Raw genomic sequence first — 22,489 nt, 5'->3', positions numbered from 1 at the left:
CAGCCTGCCCCTGCCACATATACACCGTGTCTGCCCACATGCGTTCTCAATGTGGAATGTATGACTTCCTGAGATAATGCAGTGTTTCCTGCAGAATTTGTGTTAATCAAGGTGGTGGGGGGGTGACCTGTTATCAGAGACGTGTCTTGCCATCTTTGGAAAGGCTATGTTGTGCAGATTCATATAACATAGGAATGTGCTTATGACATGGGTGAAGTAACTTTGAATTTATATTGTGATTTTAATTTCTAAAGTGGGAGGTGTCTCTCAGGGTCATGCTGGAGAAACGTCTGTAATACTAAGCCATCTTGAACGGGTTTCTTTTATTGAAAACATTTTTCTTTCTATTGATGTCAGTATGATGCAAAAAACACAGCTGTAAACAGATAAATGACTGACATAACCACATACCATGGTGTTGTCTAGTCCTGTGTGTGTTGGCTTTCTTCTCATACCTGGGTCTGTGTGGTGAATGTGAACAGTGCTGTGGTTGTTGGTGTGTCTGCTGGGTGCTTCTCTGAGGTGCTCTGTTTTAGGTGGTGTTGGAATGTGGGCTTGAATTGCTATTAGGAAATGACATTGAGTGAGCAGGCATTCCAAACCTCAAGCAGGCTGACGTTTTTTGGACAGGCCTTCCTTTCACAGGAATGGTCACGTGTCAAATGTTGTGTCAGAATCTGTGTGGTTGGGTATTTTTGAGAAGCTATAATGTGTTAACAGTTTTTTTTATTACTAACACAGCCAAAGATGTTTATGTTTCAGATTGTTTGCAAGATGATTAAAAAAAGTCAGGGTGTTTAACAAGATCTTTGGTATATCATTTACACGTAGAGTTTTAGAATCCTTATTTCAGAACTCGGGTTTTAGAAATATCACATTTTAATTTGAGCACACTAGTTTGCATTGGGTGGGCGGAGTTTTGGATATCTTTCTCTACTAAGAAAATCTTTGCTAACGCTGTTTTAATATTGTTGCGCAGGGCAAGAAGGACGTGTGCCAGATCTTCAACAACATCCTGAGGAGGCAGATTGGGACGCGCAGCCCCACGGTGGAATACTTCTGCTCCCACCAGGAGGTGCTCTTCATCCTGCTCAAAGGGTGAGTGAGTAACACACACACACACACACACACACACACACACACACACATACACACACATACACACACACACACACAATATCTCTCTTTCTCTCTCTCTCACTGACACGCACAGATTTGCACATTTTCACACAATCTCTGTCTCATACACACAAACACAGAAAATATCTCTCTCTATCTCTCTCTGTCTTTCATTCTCTTTATTTTCCTATCTCTCTCTCTCTCTCTCTCTCTCTCTCTCTCTCTCTCTCTGTCTCTCTCTCACTCACACTGACACGTGCACGTACGCACAGATGTGCACATTCTCTCTCACACACAATCTCTGTCTCATACACACAAACACAGACAAACTCTCTTTCTCTGTCTCTCTCTCTCTCTTTCTCTCTCTCTCTCTCTCTCTCTCTCTCTCTCTCTCTCTCTCTCTCTCTCTCTCTCTCTCTCTCTCTCTCTCTCTCTCTCTCTCTCTCTCTCTCTCTCTCTCAAATACAACCTCTTCACTCACTCACACATACTTAAAGGATTTATCCGGAGTTGGAACAAGTTTGCCTGATTTTTGCATGTTTGGGATGAAATACAGTCACTCTAGAGCAAAATCAAGGCAAAAGGATGCGTTTTGAGAAAGTTTGATAATATCACGTTAGCCTCGTTAGCCATATCAGCTATGCAATATGAAAGATGCGGGCATCGTTTTTCGGCAGTTACACACATTTCAAAAACACAACATTTTAAAGTCTTGCACAGCTCAAAACAACGTCACACTTACCTCATAATATGTTGAGGGTATCCAAACATAAACCAAAGTGTCAAAAGTCCTTCATGTATTCTTGAAAGGTCTGCAGAATGTGTTTTGTGAAGCTACTACCTTGAGAATATCTAAATTACTTTCAAGACAACTATTTGACACTAAAGCCCACCAAGTAGATTGCCGAGTGCGTCGCACCATCAGCTATGATTATTTCCATAGCGAGTAACCACAGCTGATGGTGCGACGCACTCGGCAATCTACTTGGTGGGCTTTAGTGTCAAATAGTTGTCTTGAAAGTAATTTAGATATTCTCAAGGTAGTAGCTTCACAAAACACATTCTGCAGACCTTTCAAGAATACATGAAGGACTTTGGACACTTTGGTTTATGTGTGGATACCCTCAACATATTATGAGGTAAGTGTGACGTTGTTTTGAGCTGTGCAAGACTTTAAAATGTTGTGTTTTTGAAATGTGTGTAACTGCCGAAAAACGATGCCCGCATCTTTCATATTGCATAGCTGATATGGCTAACGTGATATTATCAAACTTTCTCAAAACGCATCCTTTTGCCTTGATTTTGCTCTAGAGTGACTGTATTTCATCCCAAACATGCAAAAATCAGGCAAACTTGTTCCAACTCCGGATAAATCCTTTAACCCATGCACACACACACAATCTCTCATACACAAATCCTCAAACTGACACATGCACATGAGGTGAATTTATGGCTGGGTGATTTACTGATTGCTATCATGATAAGGCATGATGACCAGCGTTGGCAATGTTGAGTCGAAAGTGATGACAAGCGGCGCTGGTCATCCTGCTCAAAGACGGAGCACATGGTGTGCGTTCCAATATGTGACCTTGCGTCCTCCACTTGTGCTTGTGGCCTCGTACCAGGAAGTAATTTGTCATAATGACATCACTGACAACAGCATTATATTTCCAATATCTCACAAAAGCTCAGTTGGAAAGTCCTTTTTTCATTTGCAAACTGGATGGTGAATGAAGAATAGTCTCCCAAAAATTGTTTTGGCTAAACTAACTTGTTTGTTTTCCCCATGGAGGCGGGGCATCAGTAAAATGTGAGGCCACAAGCACAAGTGGAGGATGCAAGGTCGCATATTGGAATGCAACCATGCTCTCACTTGCCTCACTTCCTCCTTCCTGTTATTTTGACTCTGTGTTTATTATCAAGGAAGACAGTGAGGGGAAGCCTTGCTTCTCTTCTATTCTATTCTCTTTTATTCTACTCTATTCCAGTCCATTCTCACCTCTCTGTGACTTCTCTTCTCCCCCACCCTACCCATATACCCGGGTTCGATTCCGATCATCCATCTCCCCCCCACCCCCTCCCCCCCCACTCAATTCCTGTCACCAACTTCTGTCCTAGCAAATAAAGGTATACCCACCGCCCCCCCAAAAATGTAAAAACATTGTATTCCATTCCATTCTAAGCTGTGTGTCCTTTCTTTCCCCACCGCCCACCCCACCCATTACGACCCGTTAGTCCCCCAGACGACCAGCATGGGCGCTAAACTGTGTTTTGGTGTGGCAGGTATGAGACGCCCCAGGTGGCCCTGAACTGCGGCATCATGCTGCGGGAGTGCATACGTCACGAGCCCCTGGCCAAGGTGGTGCTGCACTCCGATCACTTCCGCGACTTCTTCAACTACGTGGAGATGTCCACCTTCGACATCGCCTCCGACGCCTTCGCTACCTTCAAGGTCAGTGGTGCTGCTGGTCCGAGTCCCAATCTGGGGGTGCATTTCTCAAAAGAGAAGTTGTTAGCAACTTCAGTAGTTGCCAATGGGGAAATGCATTGAAAAACAACAAAGTAGCTAATGTAGTAAGCAACTTTGGTTTTGAGAAATGCACCCCAGAGTTGTATAGTAAGTAGAAGTACTCCTACAGACGTAATTACAACTCTAGTAGTGTGTTATTACAAAGTTAAAATCATGTAATATCATACCACTGGTGTTGTAATTACATTCGTAAGACTGAGTACATCTACTTAATATAACACCTGTCCCGATGACGGTGGTTGGGAAGTATACTGTGGGATGACTTGGGTGAGAAGTTTCTTGAACACTTTATTGTTTGCTGGAATCTGTGATGACCTGTGATGATTTTGTGGAATTCATCATTTCCTGTAAAATTAACGTCAATCATTAGATCAAGTAACTTTAACGATGGGAATACATGGTCCATAACCACAATGTCTGTGAAAACAACAGAATCTTGGGTGATAATTCTCTGGATATTATTGCAATATGAATACCATTATAAATAGTCTTCATTCACACCGTACAACTATCTGTATGTCATTTCATTTCCATTCTGTCTGCGAGAAACGCGTAGGAGTCGTGTGGTTGGTCAGTTTAAAATGTTTAAAATAATATAATAATTAAAATAATAATTTATGTTTGTTTAAAATAATACACTGAGTCATAAAATTCTTCCTTTTGCAGGACCTGCTGACGAGGCACAAGGTGTTGGTGGCAGAGTATTTAGAACAAAACTATGAGACAGTAAGTGGCCATTGAGATCCGCATTACACGTCACTCTTTTCCAAGTAAAATAAACAGGAACTAAGCAGTGAACATTGATTTGTTGTGAAATTCTCATTTTTGTACTTGTGTGCTTGCAGGTGTTTGGAGACTATGAGAAACTGCTACACTCTGAGAATTATGTGACAAAGAGGCAGTCTCTAAAGGTACACAATACAACAACAGGATAATATACTGACAAGTTATCGAGTCCATTTGTGTTAGAGCTCTGTGTGTGTGGGTGTGTTTTGGGTGTCACTAAAGGTGCTGTACAGCAACAAAATAAGACTGAAGTTATAATATCCATGTGTATTAGAGCTCTTATAAAGTGTGTGTGTGTGTGTGTGTGTGTGTGTGTGTGTGTGTGTGTGAATGTGAATGTGTAGCTTTTGGGAGAGCTGCTTCTGGACCGACACAACTTCACGGTGATGACCCGCTACATCAGCAAACCAGAGAACCTGAAACTGATGATGAACCTGCTCAGAGACAAGAGCCCCAACATCCAGTTTGAGGCCTTCCACGTCTTCAAGGTAAACATGGCTCACTGTATCGAAGACCATTGATCTAAACACAGCTTACTTGCCTCGTAGATGTGTAGTGTCGTCGTGAACTCGTTCAGAGCCCCAACATCCGGTTTGAGGCCTTCCACGTCTTCAAGGTAAACATGGCTGTACCAAAGAAGATACCGAAAGAGCTTACGTGCCTTATAAATATGTAGTATGATCATGAACTTGCACAGATAAAAGAGCTCCAACATCCAGTTTAACACCTTACACATCCTCAAGGTTAAAATGACTGTACCCAGGCCCGTTGAGTCTAAGATGACTGTACCAAAGACCATTGATCCTAAGATTGATCACTGTATGTCATGTGTGTAGTACGGTCAAGAACCTGCTCAAAGCCCCCTACATTCTGTTTGAATGTACGGTACCAAATACCATTGAGTCTAAGTTGATCAAGGTTTCAAGACAGCTTTCAACAGACAATTGTATAAGTGCACAGTGCTCATCACATCACACTGCAGGCAAAATGGATGGAATGTTGAGACTTTTAAAACTTTCATCTCACACTCTGTCTTCTGCTCCCCTCTGACTCTTTCTCTCGCCAGGTGTTTGTTGCCAACCCCAACAAGACGCAGCCCATCATAGACATCCTCTTAAAGAACCAGACGAAGCTCATTGACTTCCTGAGCAACTTCCAGAAGGACCGTACGGACGACGAGCAGTTCAACGACGAAAAGACCTACCTTATCAAACAGATACGAGACCTGAAGAAGCCTGCCTCCTAAAGCTTAGCCCCTTAGCAAAATCATGCCAACCTCCACTTTTTACTGAGCAAAACAACACAAAAATATATTAACAATAATAATAATAATATTAATAACTCTATTTAAAAATCTTGAAAAGAAAAAAACATTTGTCTTTTTTTTTTCTTTCTCTTAGTTTACTTATCAAGCTTGCAAAAAGTCTAGTCCTCAATCACAGATGTTCTCTTTTTTTCTTCAAAGTACATCCTTATTTTCCTTTTTTTAGGTTTGTGCCACAATAGGATGTTTTGGAAATACTGTAGCGGGAGTGGGTGACTTGGTAAGGTTCTCTCCAGTAAAGGGGAACCAAAGTGGGTTACCGTATCGTGTCTCCAGGGGGAAGAGCCAAAAGGACGGACAGGAAGTAGGAAGTTCATGTCCTTTTGTTTACGACATCTTTGCGTTTATCACCATCTGCTCTGCTTTCGATTCTTACAAACATTTGCTCCAATGCTGGCAAACCCAAACCCGTAGCACTCCTGAAGTCTGAGCTTATGGCATGTCGTCAGTAGTCAGTGTCACATTGTCACCCGGTGTCACACGCTCGGCTGCAGTGGCCTGGAGATGTCTGTCTCTCTATTGTACAGTACTTTCATGAGTAGAGGACCCAGATGTTTTTAGTTTAGTGTGTGTGGGGAAGGGAGGGTTGCCTTCTACACTTTATTTATACTTTTACGGCTTTGCTCTCGCTCTCCCTCTCTCTCGCTCTCTGTCTCTGTCTCTCACTCTTTCTCTCTCTCTCTTTCACTCTCTTTCTCTCCCTCTCTATCTCTGTCTCTCTCTCTCTTTCTGCCCCTCTCCCTGTCTCTCAGTCTCTCCTTCTGTCCCTTTTGTCTCTGGTCTCATCTCACTTGTTGAGGTTTTTTGAGAGCTCAGTTGTCATCCTTTTGCATTCCTTCTCATGATCGTCTTTGTATTTTTTTTTTTTTCGTTTTCACGTGTCACAGTATTTGGAGAAAAAGCTGCAGGCCTTTTGATAAAAGCTTGGGGTTTGATCAAACACCAAAGGATCATGGGCTGTACCCAAGAGTCTCTGCAAGAGGTCTCCACAGGCGTCTTTTGCAAGTCCAAAAATATTAAATAGTAAATTCAAAAAGCAAAATGACAGGAATAAGAAAATGTGAAATCTGTCATAATATTTTAACCAAGGTTTGTTTGGAATAATTATTAATCAATAGGTTTGGCAGAGGACTAGTGTTGTTGGGGTTTCATTTTTTTTTCCTTTTAATTTCTGTGATCATTAGTTCTTGAATATGAAAAGCGGGCTATATTGCCAATATCTTGGGTGTTTGTAGAATTCAGTGCTACAATTATCGCTGTACATTTTAAAAAATACTTTATGTTGACGTTCACTTTTTTGTTTAAAAAACAGGGCTGTATCACGTTTATGTTTTGTAATTTTTTTTTTATTGCCATGGCTACCTGTCGGGTGTCCATCAGCTGTGTATTTTGTTGCCATGGTGACTTGTCAGGGGTCCATCTACTAAGCTTGTTGTTTGCTCGAGGGTGGGTTCCGTGACGGTGGCACTAGAAAAGATATACGAAGCACTTCCGAATGAAAAGGTCTCTTCTACTGTGGCAGTGAGCTTGAGAGCAAGAGAGTGATGCTTTTCATTGCAGACCTTTCTCATCTCTCCTCGTAGCCATTCACAAGCTTTGTTTTTTTTTCCCTTCTCTCTCTTTGATCTCATCCTGATGTACTTAACTGAAAGATTAAGGCATAAAAAAATTCTCAGAGGGTTGCTGAAAAAAAAAAAACACACTTCAAAAGTTGAGGACACGGACATTAAAAACAGGTGCCTTTTGTTTTTGTGTGCTTCTTTGTCCAGCTCATTATTTTGTATTTAAAAACAGAAAAAAATCAAGGGGGAGCTTAATTCTCATTATTGTATTATTTTTTAAAAATATGGTCTGCTAGAACATATTTGTCTTAATTAAGCAATGAACCTCTTTAACTCACTATATTTGAGTTCTACTGTTGATGAAGTACTTTTATTTTCTCTTCTGTAATTGCTGCAGTTTTTTTTGTTTTGTTTTGTTTTTCTCCTGATTGAGCTCAACGGGATAGAACTGTTTTTGATTGATCCAGTAGGATAGGAGTCGGGGAGCTATCCAACTTCTCGCCAGGATGAAAAAAAAAATTGACTTGCCAACGTTTAGGGAGGGACCGAGGTGGGGTGGGAGGTGAAGGGGAGGTTTTATATTACAGTGAACTAACATGACCCAATACAAAAATTTGGATTCAAAGAATAACACAAGTTGATATTCTTCATTCTCGATCTCTCTCTCTCTCTCTTGATGAAGGAGTGGCATCTGGTAGATCTGTGACGGTGATGTGGAAGATTTTTTTTTCCCGTGGTATTGCCGAAAACCAACTTATCTAAACCTGCAGCCACTGTTTTGATTGCCAAATATTTACTTTGATAATATTGACAACTTGTTTGGTTAGGTTGGCAAATCCTACCATTGTATTTTACCTGATTCTGTCTTTGCATAAGTTATTGGCATTCCACATTGAGAATGGTTTTGGTTCTTCTTATGGTATTGCTTGATTAAAAGAAAGTAAAAACTAATCAAGAGGCTCTATGTACCTCAGATTGAGCCAGGGGCAAGTGAAGATTATTTCTGTCTTATTTTCTGGACACAAAACCATGAACAACAAAAAAATACCAAAAGCAATCGGTCCAGAATCTCCCATATCAACAGCAAAAGTTCCATTTCCAGATCACACACAGTTGCATTTTTCCACTTTGAAAGAAATTGTACCACATCACCAATAAAGGAAAACCAATGCATCAAATGTCCTGTCTTGATTAACTATTTAGTTGGAAGAATGAGTGACGCATCAGAATACCGATAGGTTGTTTGTATAAGTGACTTGCTGTGTAAGGCATGTGTTAAGCAAAATCATGGCCCTACTAAGTCCTCTTTACAATCACATCACAATAATAAAGGCCTTCTTGGCAATGAACAATACATTTCACCTAAAATTTAATTTTGCTCAACATACAGTACGTCTTATAATGCCCATTAGGGTGCATCAAATGCCCCATGATTTCAAACATACTGTTATATCCATACGGCCTTAGAATAAAAATGTTCTACCTCGTGAAAAAATCATTCAGGCAAAATTTCATCAACTTTGATTAACATGTACCGGGTCCACATTGAACCTGAAAAAAATGGAAAAAGGCTCTTAGAAGTTTTAGTAGCAGTCAGGCAGGGCTGGACCAGTCATAGAGCAAACAGGGCATTTGCCCAGTGGACTGATATTGTAAGACTGGTGATGATTTTGGCCGGTCCTGGTTAAGAATGCCCGGCCTGGTTTTCCAGTCCAGCCTTGCAGGCAGGTGGTGCAAATGTGACAATAGCATGGTTTAAATGAGATTATTATCATTATTGTTTGCTGGAACATACATATACCATTTAACGTACAGGAGCATGTTGACCCATGAATGAATAAATGTACCTCACACAATAGTGACATTAGCTGTGGTTACACCATCCTGACATCTGCACCGAAAAAAAGAAGAAAATTGAAATACCACAGGCGATAAGATCAAGCAATGGCACTCCTCGATACAGTTGTATTGACTGCCTTGTAGCCTACTGCAGGGAATTATTTAACAAACACTAGTCATTAGAATTGATGTGAATTTCGACATATTTTACAGAGTGACTTTACAGGGCATAGAACATATTTATCACACAGCTGAGGCAATATGTTTTTATTTGGTAGCTTGTTGCATCAAAATGTCAATTTCTGTTCCAAGATTTTCACTATCACCATTATTTTCTATTTTCATGGGGCTGGTGGCCCCGGTAAACTTCATCCAAATTTCAAAATATTTTACACAGTGTGTTTTTACTGGGTGTAGAACATTTTTACCATAGGGCCAAGGCAATATTTTTTCACAGGGGCGTTTGATGCACCCTAAGTGGTGTAGTCTTAGTCTACGTAGAACGCAGAACCTACGTAGAACCAACGTAGAACGCAGGTATACACCTACGGAGTATACCCACTTTCCAGTATACCCACTTAGATTGATTGATCCATTATTTAGAATAACACAAATATATACAGTATACCCGCTTCAAAATAATGCTCAAATATACAGTATACACAGCATAAAAAAGTAGACTACACCACTGCACCCTAATGCCTATGTGACCAACGTAAGCCCTGTTTCTAAAGTGTTTCCAAAAAGTGGCATTTACCACGATTCATATGACATATCTCAATTACCTGGGAGTTGCTGTGGATGGTATATATAATTATTTCAATGAAAATATTTGTGCAAACAAACAGGGACAACAAACTATTTTCTTTCACAACCATTTCTTTCCTGCACACATCACATATTTACATATTGTTCTTCATTCACACATCTTACATAACCGCTTGTCTCATTAAAGTCTTTTTAAAATGTGACAAAATCTTAAAATAGATAGACTTAAAACTCTTTTGCAAAGTCAACATGCAGGCAACTAGATAATGTATTACAGTATGATATGGTCTGACCTCAACTCTAACAAGGCCAAATAATTAAAACAAATGCCCTTTTTCCTTATTGCGCTATGATGGATGGTGGAGTCAAGACATGCAGCACCTTGATCAAAGATGTTAGAACGGTAAAACCAAGTATTTGGATTGGCAAGGCTTTGTGATATTTTCTATGGAAGCAACAAAAGGGATCACTTTAAAGTTGCCATCTCTGGCCTCTCTAAAAACCAGCACATTTCGACAACCCAACCAGACCCTTTTTCTTGTAAGCAACGGCACGCTTTTCATACAGTGTCCAGGGGAATATATTCCCCTCCCCCATTCCCATTTTTTGTCACTGGTGAGGTGTTCAACAACGCAGCCTCTTATTCGATAACATGTTCGGCTCCTCCTCTGCCTGCCTTGCATGCTTCAGACATCCATCTGAAATGAGCAAGAATTCAATTAATTTTGATATACAAATCGTGCTTTTATTCCATACTGAATTGAGTGAGAATTGAAACATTCACATTCACCGCTGTTATACACTGAAAGGAAACTGAATAAACCAATAAGGATATGTAAAGCACTATATTTGTATTTCACACAGGTGTACATCAGCAATGTAATAAACAACACAATTACACCTATTGCACACATACTGCTTTCATAGTTAACGCCCCATTTCCCATCTGAAAAGACTTACTTGCTAAAGATTGCTGTTGACTTCCATCCCTCGTCTGTGGTCTTCTCTGCCACTGTCGAGGGTTAAACGCATATAAACAAAAGTGTCAGCAGGAAAAGAGGACATCAAGTTTGCAGCATGTTCTATGAAATGTAGCCCTACACAAATTGCAGAGCACTAGAGCTATTTTTAACTCATTTATTTTATGTCCCATTGTACCGACCATTCAGTAATCCAACATTTCCCCATTGACAAACCAAATTGCTGATGATATAGGGGCACATCCTAAGGCTGGAGCAGGAGCCTCGGTTACATCAAAAAAACACAAGCCATTCCAGCTGATGAATTTTGAAATCAGGCGTAATTGATAGCAGTACGATATCCATGTATTGTACCAAAAACACACTCATTGAATGAAAGAAAGCAATGTTAGGTAAGCAGGTACTGTAAGTGAATGTAGCAAGTAGGAGTAGGGTTGCCCTGCTGGGACTCAAACCCAGATCCTCTGGGGTAACAGACTAAGGCTCTCTACACCAAAAAGCTAGGCTTGTTGATGTGACAGTCTAGCCTGGTCCTGACCATCCCATTATACTACCATTTCATTTCGTAATCATGGTCTGGAGTTTGTGTGATCTGACGCGATTGCAGGAAGCGGGAAGTTTGCACTCAGTTATGGTTTAAAATGATTGGACAGCGCTCACCCAATCGCCGGCAGTTACTCAACAACAACATGGCGCATACCTGGGGTCCGTTTCTCAAAAGCGTCTTTGCTATCGTCGTTAGCAAAGTCCGTCGTACGAGCGACTCAACTGCATCTTGACAGCGACGCTCACCACTAAATCCAAGGGAATGGTGTTACGTCTTAAGACGGTCTTAAGACGGTTAGCAACGACAATAATCGAGAAACGGACCCCAGAGCCACTGACGCAGACGCTTTCTTCATCGTCACGAGCGTCGTCCCCCTTTTCCCCCCACGTGGGGCGTTTATTTGCTTATTGGCTGTTTTCGGGGCGGGGGGGCTTGTTGCACGTCAAAATCCTACCGCTCCAGACACCCCACAAAAAAGCAAGGCCAGACTACCGTAATGGAGCCAACTCTTTGGCGGAAGTACGTAGGGTGGCTTGCGATGCTAGTGACAGTCAGAGCACACCCACAACTCCATCACACTGCCTTACCCTTGGGGAAGCAGAACCATACGCTTCACACATTTTTGCCGTCCCTCGCGTACCACCCACCATACTTCTCCCATCCAAGGATGCCCCACAATCCATGCTGGTGTCCCTCGCACCAGGGTTATCCATCCTGGGGTCCATCGTAAGGCACAGCTAGGTGCACCTCCAATGACCTCATGGCTGGTCATCCCACTTCTGACACCATTTGTAGCGAAGGGGAGTAAACTGCCCCGCCAGCACCTTCTGAGGTACCAGGAATGCTACCCCAAAGAGCCAGGCTCATTGCCATGACGGTGTGCGCCCACAACCCACGTAATGGCCACTCCATCACGCTGTATTATTAAAGGGGCTCTATGTATGATTAAAAGTTTAATTAATCACTGTCCCGAGTCAGACGATGTTTATTTGAGTCATTAGTAAGTGAACGATGAATCTCGCGACCACTTTCTCCGTCCGCTGTCAGAGAACCCCAAATGTAACTTTTGACAGAGCGGCCTGCTACGTGTGGGAAACACTCATATTTAAAATCGCTTTACAAACCGTATTCAGATTTGCATCAACTGCTGGCATTCTGTGATGAAAAACATTCTCACAGCGAGTTTAATTAAACAGCATTTTTTTCATGACGGTGTAGATTTTGAGACAGGCATGCCACGGGCACCACGCAAACTACGTAATCCTACATTATGCCCCTTTAAAGAAGCTACCCCCAAAGAGATGTACGGCAAAGTTGTAAGATTATTGAGGTCGAAACAATGGGCCTTCGGAGAAATGTGCAGACCCCCACATCACGATCCATCCAGGTTTGAAGCAAACAATGCAGAGAAACTGGTGTAAGTATCGACCACAAGTTCTCAGACACCATCGCATTTACTTACAATGTACTTCTGGACTCCTTGCAGGCCATCAAACTTCAGGTAGGAGATGTCGTTCTTGTTCTTGCCACTGTCCAGGTCTGTAGTGTATACCTGCTGGATACCAGCTCCCCGGATCAGGGGCACACACTCGTCACATGGGCATTTGGTGACAAACATCATCGTCTTCTCCCTGTCTTTTATCTCCACACTCCTGAGGAAAATAAACATAAAAAAACCCTCATTGTGTTAAATAAGTTTCATCAATCTGTGAACAGTACACTACCACGAAAGTTATAGGCATAAAACCTACACACTTGTTTGGGCTTGTACACTTTTATTTTTCAGGCAGGAATGGGAGAGAGGGATGGGGGAGGGTTAGGAAATGACCTCAGTTCGGAATCGAACCCAGGTATGGTAAATATGGCGCCTTTGCCCCTTAATGGCTTAGCTTGTGAACAATTCCTGGTGCTGAACATAAAATGGCGCTTCATCATGCCAATGAATGAATTAACAGCAAAAAAGAACTTAAAGAAGAAAAATCCAAAATAGTGTACAAACTTTTTTCAAACAACAAAATGCCTTATCCCACTAAGCCACACCACCTACAGACACAATGCACATTTGATACTACCAGACTGTGGATATATCTGATCGAATTGTCACCACAGTTTGCACTTGATTTTTTTTAAGTGTCTGCTATGAGTAGCGTAGTAAAGCAAAGGTCACCTGAAGGTCAGTGCGTTCTGCTCTGCGTGGATGATGTAGCGGTACTTCCTGCTCTGGCGGTCCTTCTGCTTGGTGCCCATCTGCGGGTACTCCCCATACTCTGAGCCCACCGGGTAGGCATTATAGCCACAGCCCACCAGGTGCAGGTTACCAGTACCATCACACGAGCTCTACGGAGAGAGAGAGAGAGAGAGAGAGAGAGAGAGAGAGAGAGAGAGATTTAAAATACATTTATTGGACATCACCACCAGTTCATAACATACAACATTTTCCCTACAACATCTCCCCTCAGCATGAGAAGGGAGGAGCCCTCTCCTTCACACTCTCAATACAAGAAAAACATCTGGAAAAGAGAGAGAGAGAGAGAGAGAGAGAGAGAGAGAGAGAGAGAGAGAGAGAGAGAAAAAACACTAATGATTGAGAATACATTGGTCTCGTCCTGCTTAGTGTCCACCTGGGGGTACTCAGAGCGCACTGGGCACAGACATGGGACAAGTGTGGTGTGTTGGTAGTTTGAGATACATATTTGTTGTCATCAGGGAAGGAGACAGGGGGGACGCACGGTTCAGTTGCCCTGGGCCAAGGGGGAGAGGGGACCCAGAAATTGGTTCCCATTACAGTGTATGTATTGAGAGCGGGGGCCTTTCAGGTGACGTTGTCCTGGCCCTGGGTAAAGCTGTCAGTGGCCAGGGTTGTCATGCCTAACAGGATGATAACTCACCAGCTGTCCCTCGGCCCAGATCACGGCTCCGACTCCAACCTTGGGGTCCTCTGAGAAAGCAGAGCAGACGGTACAAAATCACTAGTTGCACAGTTGTTGTGTGTTAAAAAGTGCACTGCACATGGACTCAGTGTACATCAGAAAACAAACTAGTTTCACTGATTCTGTTGATCTACATTGAGAGAGAAAAGAAGAATTCCAAGGCATTCTCATTTCTGTTTGATCCCTACTGAAGGCTAGAAAGCCGGAATATGAGTATTTTAAAAGGGGTTCGGTAACCAAGCCAATGCAATGGAGGCTTTATAAATATTTCTAAATGAAGGTGCTTTGGAATTCTTATTTTCCTCTCATTATTTTCAAAGAGTACCTCAAACAGATGACTTTTGAGTCCAGGAAACAGTCCTAAAACAGCATTTTTTGATTATAACAAACATTTGGTGATTGCAATTTCAACTGTTGCAATTTAACTGTTGTAAGTTTGGATAAACGGACCATCTCTCTGAGGTTTTAATGACTGACAGTGTTGTTTTTAAGCTTACAGGGTAACCAAACCAGAAATTTACTTATTTTGTTACACAAAGAGAGGTGTCTAGGTAACTTAATTGCAAACTACTTAACTCCAACTCTATTAAAACACTAGCCAAACACAATGCAAAAAGTAAGTTGGCAGTCTCTCTGTAGTTTGAACGGGAAATGTTTTTCCTTTAAATGTGAGCGAATACTCACCAGTTCTAAAAGCTAACAGTTGGGCTTGAATGATGCAGTGCCTGAGAACATCTTGGGCTATATCAGGGGGATGCAAGACACCAGAACCGTCTTTCTGGTAGAATCCATAACCGCCATCTTCTAGAAACGGAACGCTGGACGCCACAGAGGACAACAGCCTGACCAAGTCAGTCATGTGCTGCCTCAGGTTGCTGAAATAGGGCTCGGTGCAGAACGTCACCAGACCCATCTTGGTCAATAGTTCCCGATGGTTCGCCTCGTCCACGTCCAAAAACGCCCGGGAGAACTCGTCCCGGTTCCTCCACTGCTGTCTTCTGAAGAGCTCTCGGACGTCGAGGGGAGGGGCCGCGTCCGACGGCCTGGATGATGATCTGGCCCTTCCTCCTCCTCCACCTGCACCTGCACCTGCACCGCCGTCGGAGGCCATCTTCTCCTGGAAGTCGCAGGAGGACGACTCCTCCTCCACAAACTGCTGCATGTGGCAGGAGAGGGGCTGCAGGAGGACTCCCATGTGCGGCCGGCTGCTGGACTTGAGTTTCTCGGCGGCTGCGGCGTCCAGCTCCGCCTCCAGGAGACTACTGGCTCTGCTGCTACTGCTGCTGCTGGTTCTAGGGAGTAGCAGGCTGATCTCTGGATCTCCAGGCCAGTAGGATATCCGACTGACACCAGCTGCAAAATACCAAAGAACACTGTGCGTTAGGTGTTGTGGTTCGTGAATGAAAACTACGTATATGGTACGTGTATGTGAAGGTCAATACCAGGGACGTGGCGCCAAATTGTGGGCCCTGTGCCCTTAGCCTGGTCCTGACCATCCCATAATACTACCATTTCATTTCGTATTTCTGGTCTGGCATTTGTTTGCTCTGAAGCGATTGTAGGAAGCAGGAAGTTAGCACTCAGTTATGGTTTGAATTTTTTGACACCTCTCACCCAATCGCTGGCAGTTACTCAACAACAACATAGCGCAGACCAATGGCTCTGGCGCAGATGTGTACGTCATTGTCACGAGCGTCCTCCCCCTTTCGTCCCCACGTGGGGGGTGTATTCGATTATTGGCCGTTTTCTGGGGGGGCGTTGCAATCAAAATTCTACTTCTCCAGGCACTCCACAGAGAAGCACGGCCAGACTACAGTGGTGGAGCCAAACCTTTGGCGGAAGTACGTAGGATGGCTCGCGAGGCTACTGTGCCATAGCAGATCATGTGTTTGTTTACTCGTGCCCCTCTCACCTCCCCTCATGTATTCGTCTACTCGTGCCCCTCTCACCTCCCCTTGTGATGAAAGTGAGCGTGAAAGCCCAACCTGGGAAACTCCAACTCCCACTGACATTGTGAAACAGCCCTCGACAGCACACAACGAAATTGCATTTGTGCCTCACCTGTGCAAGAGGGCAGCCCCCAATGGCGCACGGCAACCTCTGGGCTACAAATCTGACGCCCTAACCGATACCCATGACTAATGGGGACTCACTCAGTCCCCTTTTACCCCCACTACGACTCCCCGGGCCAATACACATAACTTTTAAAGATGTGATGAACCCGATACAACAAGTCAGGTCATTTTTTAAATGGTCTATGTACCAAAGGCTGAAAAAACACCCCACCAAGCCAAGGTCTCAAGGATACCAAACATGATCTTTGACCATAACCAGGGCCGCTGACAGCTTTGGCTGGGCCCAGGACAAAGTCCTCCGAAAGGGCCCCCCACCCAATACATTTCATGTAATGAGCACCCAATTATGCCCCCCCCCATCTCCCTGGGCCCAGCACAACTGACCCCTTTGTCCTTATCAGCTTCCCTGCCCAGAACAACTAAAAGCCAGGCATGTTGACATGAAGGTCAGAGCTCAGCTCAGCACCCCAGACACCAAAGTTTTACATTTGATGATGGATGTTGTGTACTGTTTCAATTTTGGGGGGAAAAAAACATCCCATGATATTTACATCGTGGTCTAGGCCTAGCCCATTAGTCAGCATGGTTTTAAAAGGGGGCAGCATGCATGCGGGGTCATCCAGTGCTTAATTTGTGCCGGAATATGCCAAAACAGGATCCCCCACCTCGTGATTTTGACCCCTCAATGTTCCGGGACTTATTTTGGCTGATCCGGCACCTCTCGTGAATAAAAAAATAATTATATACTAGTATTGTAACGGACTGCCGCTGCCTCCTCTGGAGTGAGAGTGCAACGTTACCTGCGTGCACTACATTTCCCATCTCTCCGTGCAGCCTATAAGATGGGTTTAACAACCACGAGCAGAGTGAGCGGGAGAGAAGGAACCATGAAGTGTGTGCGCCGACAAGATCTCCATTTCTGAATCGCTAAAAGCCAGACGCTGATGTGCGCTGTTCCAAATAGAGACAGAGCGCGCAAGTCTGCATGGTTTGCAAAAGTGCACTACTAACAATAAGAAAAAAATATTTGTTGTGTTGATCTGAGTTATTTCTTATGTGTTGGTCACTGGTTTTTATTCATATTTGGAAAGGTAACGAAGGCTAAACTGATGGCAGTCTTATTGCTGCCTGGCGCCCAACTCATAACCTTTAAAACAGTCGGTGGCACCGTTACAATATGGACAACGTGTTAAAATGTACAACAGCAATTTAATCAGAATCCCTGTGCGACCGATGTGTCCCATTTTTCCCCTCCCCATATGCCAAGCATATAAATAAGGGCTTACGTGCCACAACGCAACCAGTGGCCATTCGTTTGTGTAATTATATGTAGTTTTCCTGTGCGTTCCGGGATCTCTGTCCAACTCACCATCGTTGTGATGTCATGTGTGTTTTGCGTTCCGTTACCAAAGATTCTCTATTCTTTATTGTAATTGAAATGTGTAAAAGATGGAAAATAAAGTGCAAGAATGAACAATCAGTGAGTATTTCAAAGCATGGCAGCATAGTATACCATTGATGATCCATCCTGAGGCAGGTGAAGCAGCGCTTCTATTTTAATTATTTATGTCTACACTTTTTTTCCATCTTTGACACATTTTTACATTACATTCCTATATTTTTGACAAATTTCAATTGTGATGTGTAGGTCATAGTATTGCGGCGACGCAACATACCGTTGATGATCATCTTGAGGCAGGTGGAGCAGGGCTTCCTGGAGAAGTAGAGGTCGCAGCCGGCCAGTCGATGCCCGTGCCTGATGACCGCCACCTGGCCAGCGTGCAGCTCCGGCCCTGAGCAGTGGAGCCCCAGCACCCTCCGCCCCTGGACCACCACCAGACCTGTTCTACGAGTCTGAAATTACACATCCAGCAGCTCAGCCAGTCAGACAGACAGCAGTCATATTTCAAGAGTTTTGTGTCAGTCAGTGGCTACATTCCAAACAAAACTTCACTTTGTTGTTCTGCTTTCATCTTTGCTTCCCCTTTTCTTCCAATGTTTAAGAATTATTTTACTTTCAGAAGGTTTATGGCAGAAGCATCATAACTGGAATACAAATGCTATGGCCATTGTAATAATAAAAGGGTCAAAGAAGTCTTTGTCATTCAGTGTTACGGACACCTTCCGCCGACTGTAACGGCAAAAAAACATGATTTTTAAATTGTTTCAAGTGAATGGGTGACAGCCGAGGCTTTCATGTAGTCCCTGTAACAATAAATAAATAAAAAGAGTCATGTTTTTTACAGTTACAGTCAGCAGAAGGCATCCGTTACAGTGAATGACAATGCCATTTTGCACGTCTTTGACCCAAAAGCATTGGGTAGGTCTACTTAAAAGCAGGTTAATGTTTGCACCACAACACTGTCTGTGCAATGATTCATCAGAAGAAATAACATGTGGTAGGGTATAAAAAACAATCAAGCTCAATTCAAGCACACCACACCTTAACCATATCTGGTTGATATAAAGATTGGACCATTGACAGAAAGACTAAAATCAGTAGCTATCATATTACAGTTCTACTTACAAGCTCATTCTCAGTTTCGTTTCTGGACTCCTTGCATTTCTGAGGAAATAGTTCCATCCATAGGCTCAGCAAAGTGTAAAGGTTAACTTTCGATAATCGAGGTCCATGACCTGGAAATTAAAAGAATATTTAGTATTTTTTATGAGAACATCTTCTATAGGAAAACTAGTGGTTAAACCTGAAGCGCCTTACTCGATCTAATAACAATGACATTTAGAACTAACACCAGGCAGAAATGTACAGACGAGAACAGGTACATTCCATATGGCATTGGTGACTAGTAAATGGAGCAACATAACTTTCAGGCTGCATGTATGTGCTGATGTCAAACACGTAGCACTGGTTACATTGTAGCTAGTTCCATTAGCTCCACTCTAACCTTGCACTTTGGGGTCGGTCTGTGAACTGGCGTCCTTTACATGGCTGTTTCCCGTGATTCGATCAGTGACGCACTTTTGGTCCGAAGTATGTTTTCGTGCCCCAGTTATGTCTCCTGCTTCCATTCAATCTTTCAGCCACAGATTATCGTGTCTCATCTGTCAGTTTAACATCTGATATTGTTCTTCCCAGCCAGGATAGTCCATCCTCTTCCTATATCGCATTACGTAGACAAAATGGGCGGTCTTTAACACCTTGCAACAAAGTAAAACCGATGGTGGAAAAACCTCGCTAGAGGGCCCAAGCAGCCAAAGAGCAGTGTGTTGCCAGTGTAACAGACCGGCAAGAGTCGAAGGCAAGGGAAGGCGACATACACATTTATTCTGACGAAACACGAAGTGCAAACAATATCATGTATCTGCCGTTGTACATGCATATCTGTTCACAGAATGATAAAGATAGAGATAGCTTACTGCCCACGGTTAACAAAGAATGCGCGTGCTGCTGACTAGCAGTGAGTGAACTGACTAGCAAGTCCATAACATGGTCTGAAATTATCACTTCAATTATTCATGCAAAATAATTTGCGATCCCATTACCATGTAGCAGTAATAGCACTACTACTCACAACAGCATTTTAATTGCAAACCTTAGTAGGCTATGCGCATGTAGTATTATAATAGTGCAATTATGGATATGGAGCATTATATCACTGAACTTACCTCCAGCGAAGTAAACTCGTTTTAGCTGACTGGCGGAAGCATACTTCATGTACCTGACCTTCCTTGACCTACTGCAGCTGCAAGAATACACCACGAGGTGGCTGCAACTCGTATGAAAAGACCTAAATAATAATAATAATTGAGTGAAATTCATCAACGATTGTTACACACAGAACCAAAACGTAGACTATGCTACACTGTTGCGATGCTACGGAACCCTTAAAATGACGCGAGTAAAAAAATTGGTTCTCGTGGCCAACAACAGAAAACTTTTCTTGTGCCCTCCAGAAAACACGGTTTCGGTGCGCATGGGATGAAAGCTTCTGGTGGGCACGAGAAAGTTTCTGGTGCGCACAACAAACACCTAGGTATTTTTATTTACTCACAATGCAGACCCAGAGCATTGTCAGTTCTTTTTTGCCCAAGCCAAAACGAGTTATATTAAAAAGCTACATTTTTTCTGATTGTGTCCATTTGAATTCCCTACGAAATTCCAACTTTTGAGCTAGCCAGCTAACCTAAGATGGGCATCTTTGATTTACTTTCTTAAAGGGGGATACCACTATTTTGGGACTTAATACAGTTAAAATCGTGGGGATGTTAAAAGGTGGTAAAGGGTCTTATTTTTCATGTTAAGCTTTGTCCTGCTTTAAGACAAGTTAACCCTATCGCGCCGGATGCATCATCTATGATGCATCAAATTCAAAGCCCTCTCCACGCTGACACAAAAAAAAATCCATCTCAAAAACATCCTGCGTGTCATTTCCAAACGTCCTGCAGTACGCGGAAACCGCCACAAGAGAGCAGCGGTCAACAACAAGTTGATCACAGCTCGGCGAAAAATGCAAAAATGGAGTAGAAGCGGTTTCCCTGACCGACGCTGAGATATCGACAAATTGCAAAAGGTTTGTGTACAAATTTCCGAAATATAACTCTACATCCTTTAATTTGAACACTTGCTTTGTGCAATTAATGAAGGAAGAGTTTATATTTTTACACCGTGTTGCAGAGAGATCGTGCTAAAACTGATGAGACATATAAGCACCATCCGGCGGTGGCAGGAAGTCAGCCATCAATGCATTTGCTCCATAGGGAAACTTACAAAGCATACCACGACGATCGTTTAACAAAACACACAAGTTGTTTTACTTCAAGACAAAGATATTGCCTTAAGAAACACGTTTTACTTGCGATTTTGAAAATGTAATGCAAAATGTTGAAATTATGATCTCGTAAAAAAATGCATTGAAGTGAATGGAGAAATGGTCCAATTGTAGTAATGGACCCATATATTCAAATTACACATCAAAAATGAATAATGATCTATATTGCACTCATAAATAGGTTGTTGAGCATTTGATCAGCTATGCTTTTACATAGATTTTAAAAAATTACCCAACCAGGCTGTGGGAAATGTAAAATATGGTCCTGCTAAAACAAGGATAGGCTTAAAAAAATGGCAGGATCTCACTAAATATTTAAAGATAATCCTCAAATTAAATTGTCTGACAACTTTTTTAAATAAAAAAAAAGATGCAAATGCATTAAAAGTCATTTTTCAATGGTCATGAAATTGGAATTTTCATTCCCTTTAAAGCCTGATGCATCATATATGATGCATCAAATATCTCAGTGACCTTAACAAAATTTTGAATTTTTTTTTTTACATTTCTTATAAGGGACCAATATTGAAGCAAATTCCAAAAATATATAATTTTCCCTCATTGCTTTCATGGTTCAGGTTTCACAGGGTTAAGAGGGAGTGTCGCTAAGCTAGTGAAAGTCAATGGATGCTACACGGATCCATTGACTTTCACTAGCTTAGCGACATGCTCCCTCTTTTAACTCGACAAGACAACGGCTTACATGGAAAAATAAGACACTTTACCACCTTTATAAACCCTGGCCAACGATTTTAACTGTATTAGGCCTCAAAATCATGGCATACCCCTTTAAATCAGAGTTGCTGCCTGCAGGCCTTATATATAAAAGTAATTAGGCTACCGGCTGTTTTGATGAAAATGTTCAGAATAACATCCCTTCAGTTTACATGCATTTGAAGTGGATATTCGACCACCAGGTTGGGATTAATCTGGAAAGAATTTAATATTTTTGTATGCTCAAAAAGGTGCTAGGCTAATTTGCCTAAAATAACAGGTGAAGACACCAATACCAAAAAAGTGATTTTCCTTTTAGAGCGTTTCTCGTTTTGCACACTGACTTCCACCAAAAACAACCCAGAATAATTGTTTAACTGACTGCAGACATCTGAATGTCTGAAACTGCATTACCCACTTCGAACATTTTAGAAAAAGATTAAAGACAAGAAAGTTATTTAAATGAAACTTGTTTATTTCATAGCCACAACATGAATAGCCAAAGAAAAAGCTCACCACTTCTTG

The 22,489-nt window shown here is 42.4% G+C and overlaps 2 protein-coding genes across 4 annotated transcripts in view; one reads left to right on the top strand and one right to left on the bottom strand.

Annotated features, from left to right (window-relative positions):
* The window catches only part of cab39l (calcium binding protein 39-like), an 18,420-nt gene extending 9,921 nt beyond the window's left edge, over positions 1–8,499 (top strand). For both annotated transcript variants that reach the window (XM_063212145.1, XM_063212144.1), the window contains exons 4-9: positions 980–1,098; positions 3,403–3,571; positions 4,316–4,375; positions 4,495–4,560; positions 4,780–4,923; positions 5,502–8,499. In XM_063212145.1, the coding sequence (XP_063068215.1) occupies positions 980–1,098; positions 3,403–3,571; positions 4,316–4,375; positions 4,495–4,560; positions 4,780–4,923; positions 5,502–5,681 (738 nt within the window). In that variant the 3' untranslated portion in view covers positions 5,682–8,499. The remainder of the gene's footprint in view (positions 1–979; positions 1,099–3,402; positions 3,572–4,315; positions 4,376–4,494; positions 4,561–4,779; positions 4,924–5,501) is intronic.
* Positions 8,500–10,004: 1,505 nt separating this feature from the next.
* cdadc1 (cytidine and dCMP deaminase domain containing 1) lies at positions 10,005–20,169 on the bottom strand. Of its 2 annotated transcripts, none has more exons than XM_063212141.1 (9): positions 20,088–20,169; positions 18,988–19,097; positions 18,137–18,314; positions 15,070–15,738; positions 14,344–14,393; positions 13,623–13,792; positions 12,918–13,107; positions 10,889–10,940; positions 10,005–10,626 (listed from the first exon to the last, which is right to left on the bottom strand). In XM_063212141.1, the coding sequence occupies exons 1-9, from the start codon at positions 20,134–20,136 to the stop codon at positions 10,553–10,555; spliced, it is 1,542 nt and encodes a 513-aa protein (XP_063068211.1). In that variant the 5' UTR covers positions 20,137–20,169; the 3' UTR covers positions 10,005–10,552. The 2 variants fall into 2 exon arrangements, with proteins under 2 accessions (XP_063068211.1, XP_063068210.1); XM_063212140.1 differs by lacking the exon at positions 20,088–20,169 and adding an exon at positions 19,367–19,609.
* Between the last annotated feature and the right edge of the window lie 2,320 nt (positions 20,170–22,489).

The sequence above is a fragment of the Engraulis encrasicolus genome, chromosome 12, assembly GCF_034702125.1.
Source record: "Engraulis encrasicolus isolate BLACKSEA-1 chromosome 12, IST_EnEncr_1.0, whole genome shotgun sequence".
Classification (NCBI taxonomy): Eukaryota; Metazoa; Chordata; class Actinopteri; order Clupeiformes; family Engraulidae; genus Engraulis; species Engraulis encrasicolus.
The sequence above is the reverse complement of the archived record's forward strand: the minus strand, read 5'-3'. Positions and strand labels throughout refer to the sequence as shown.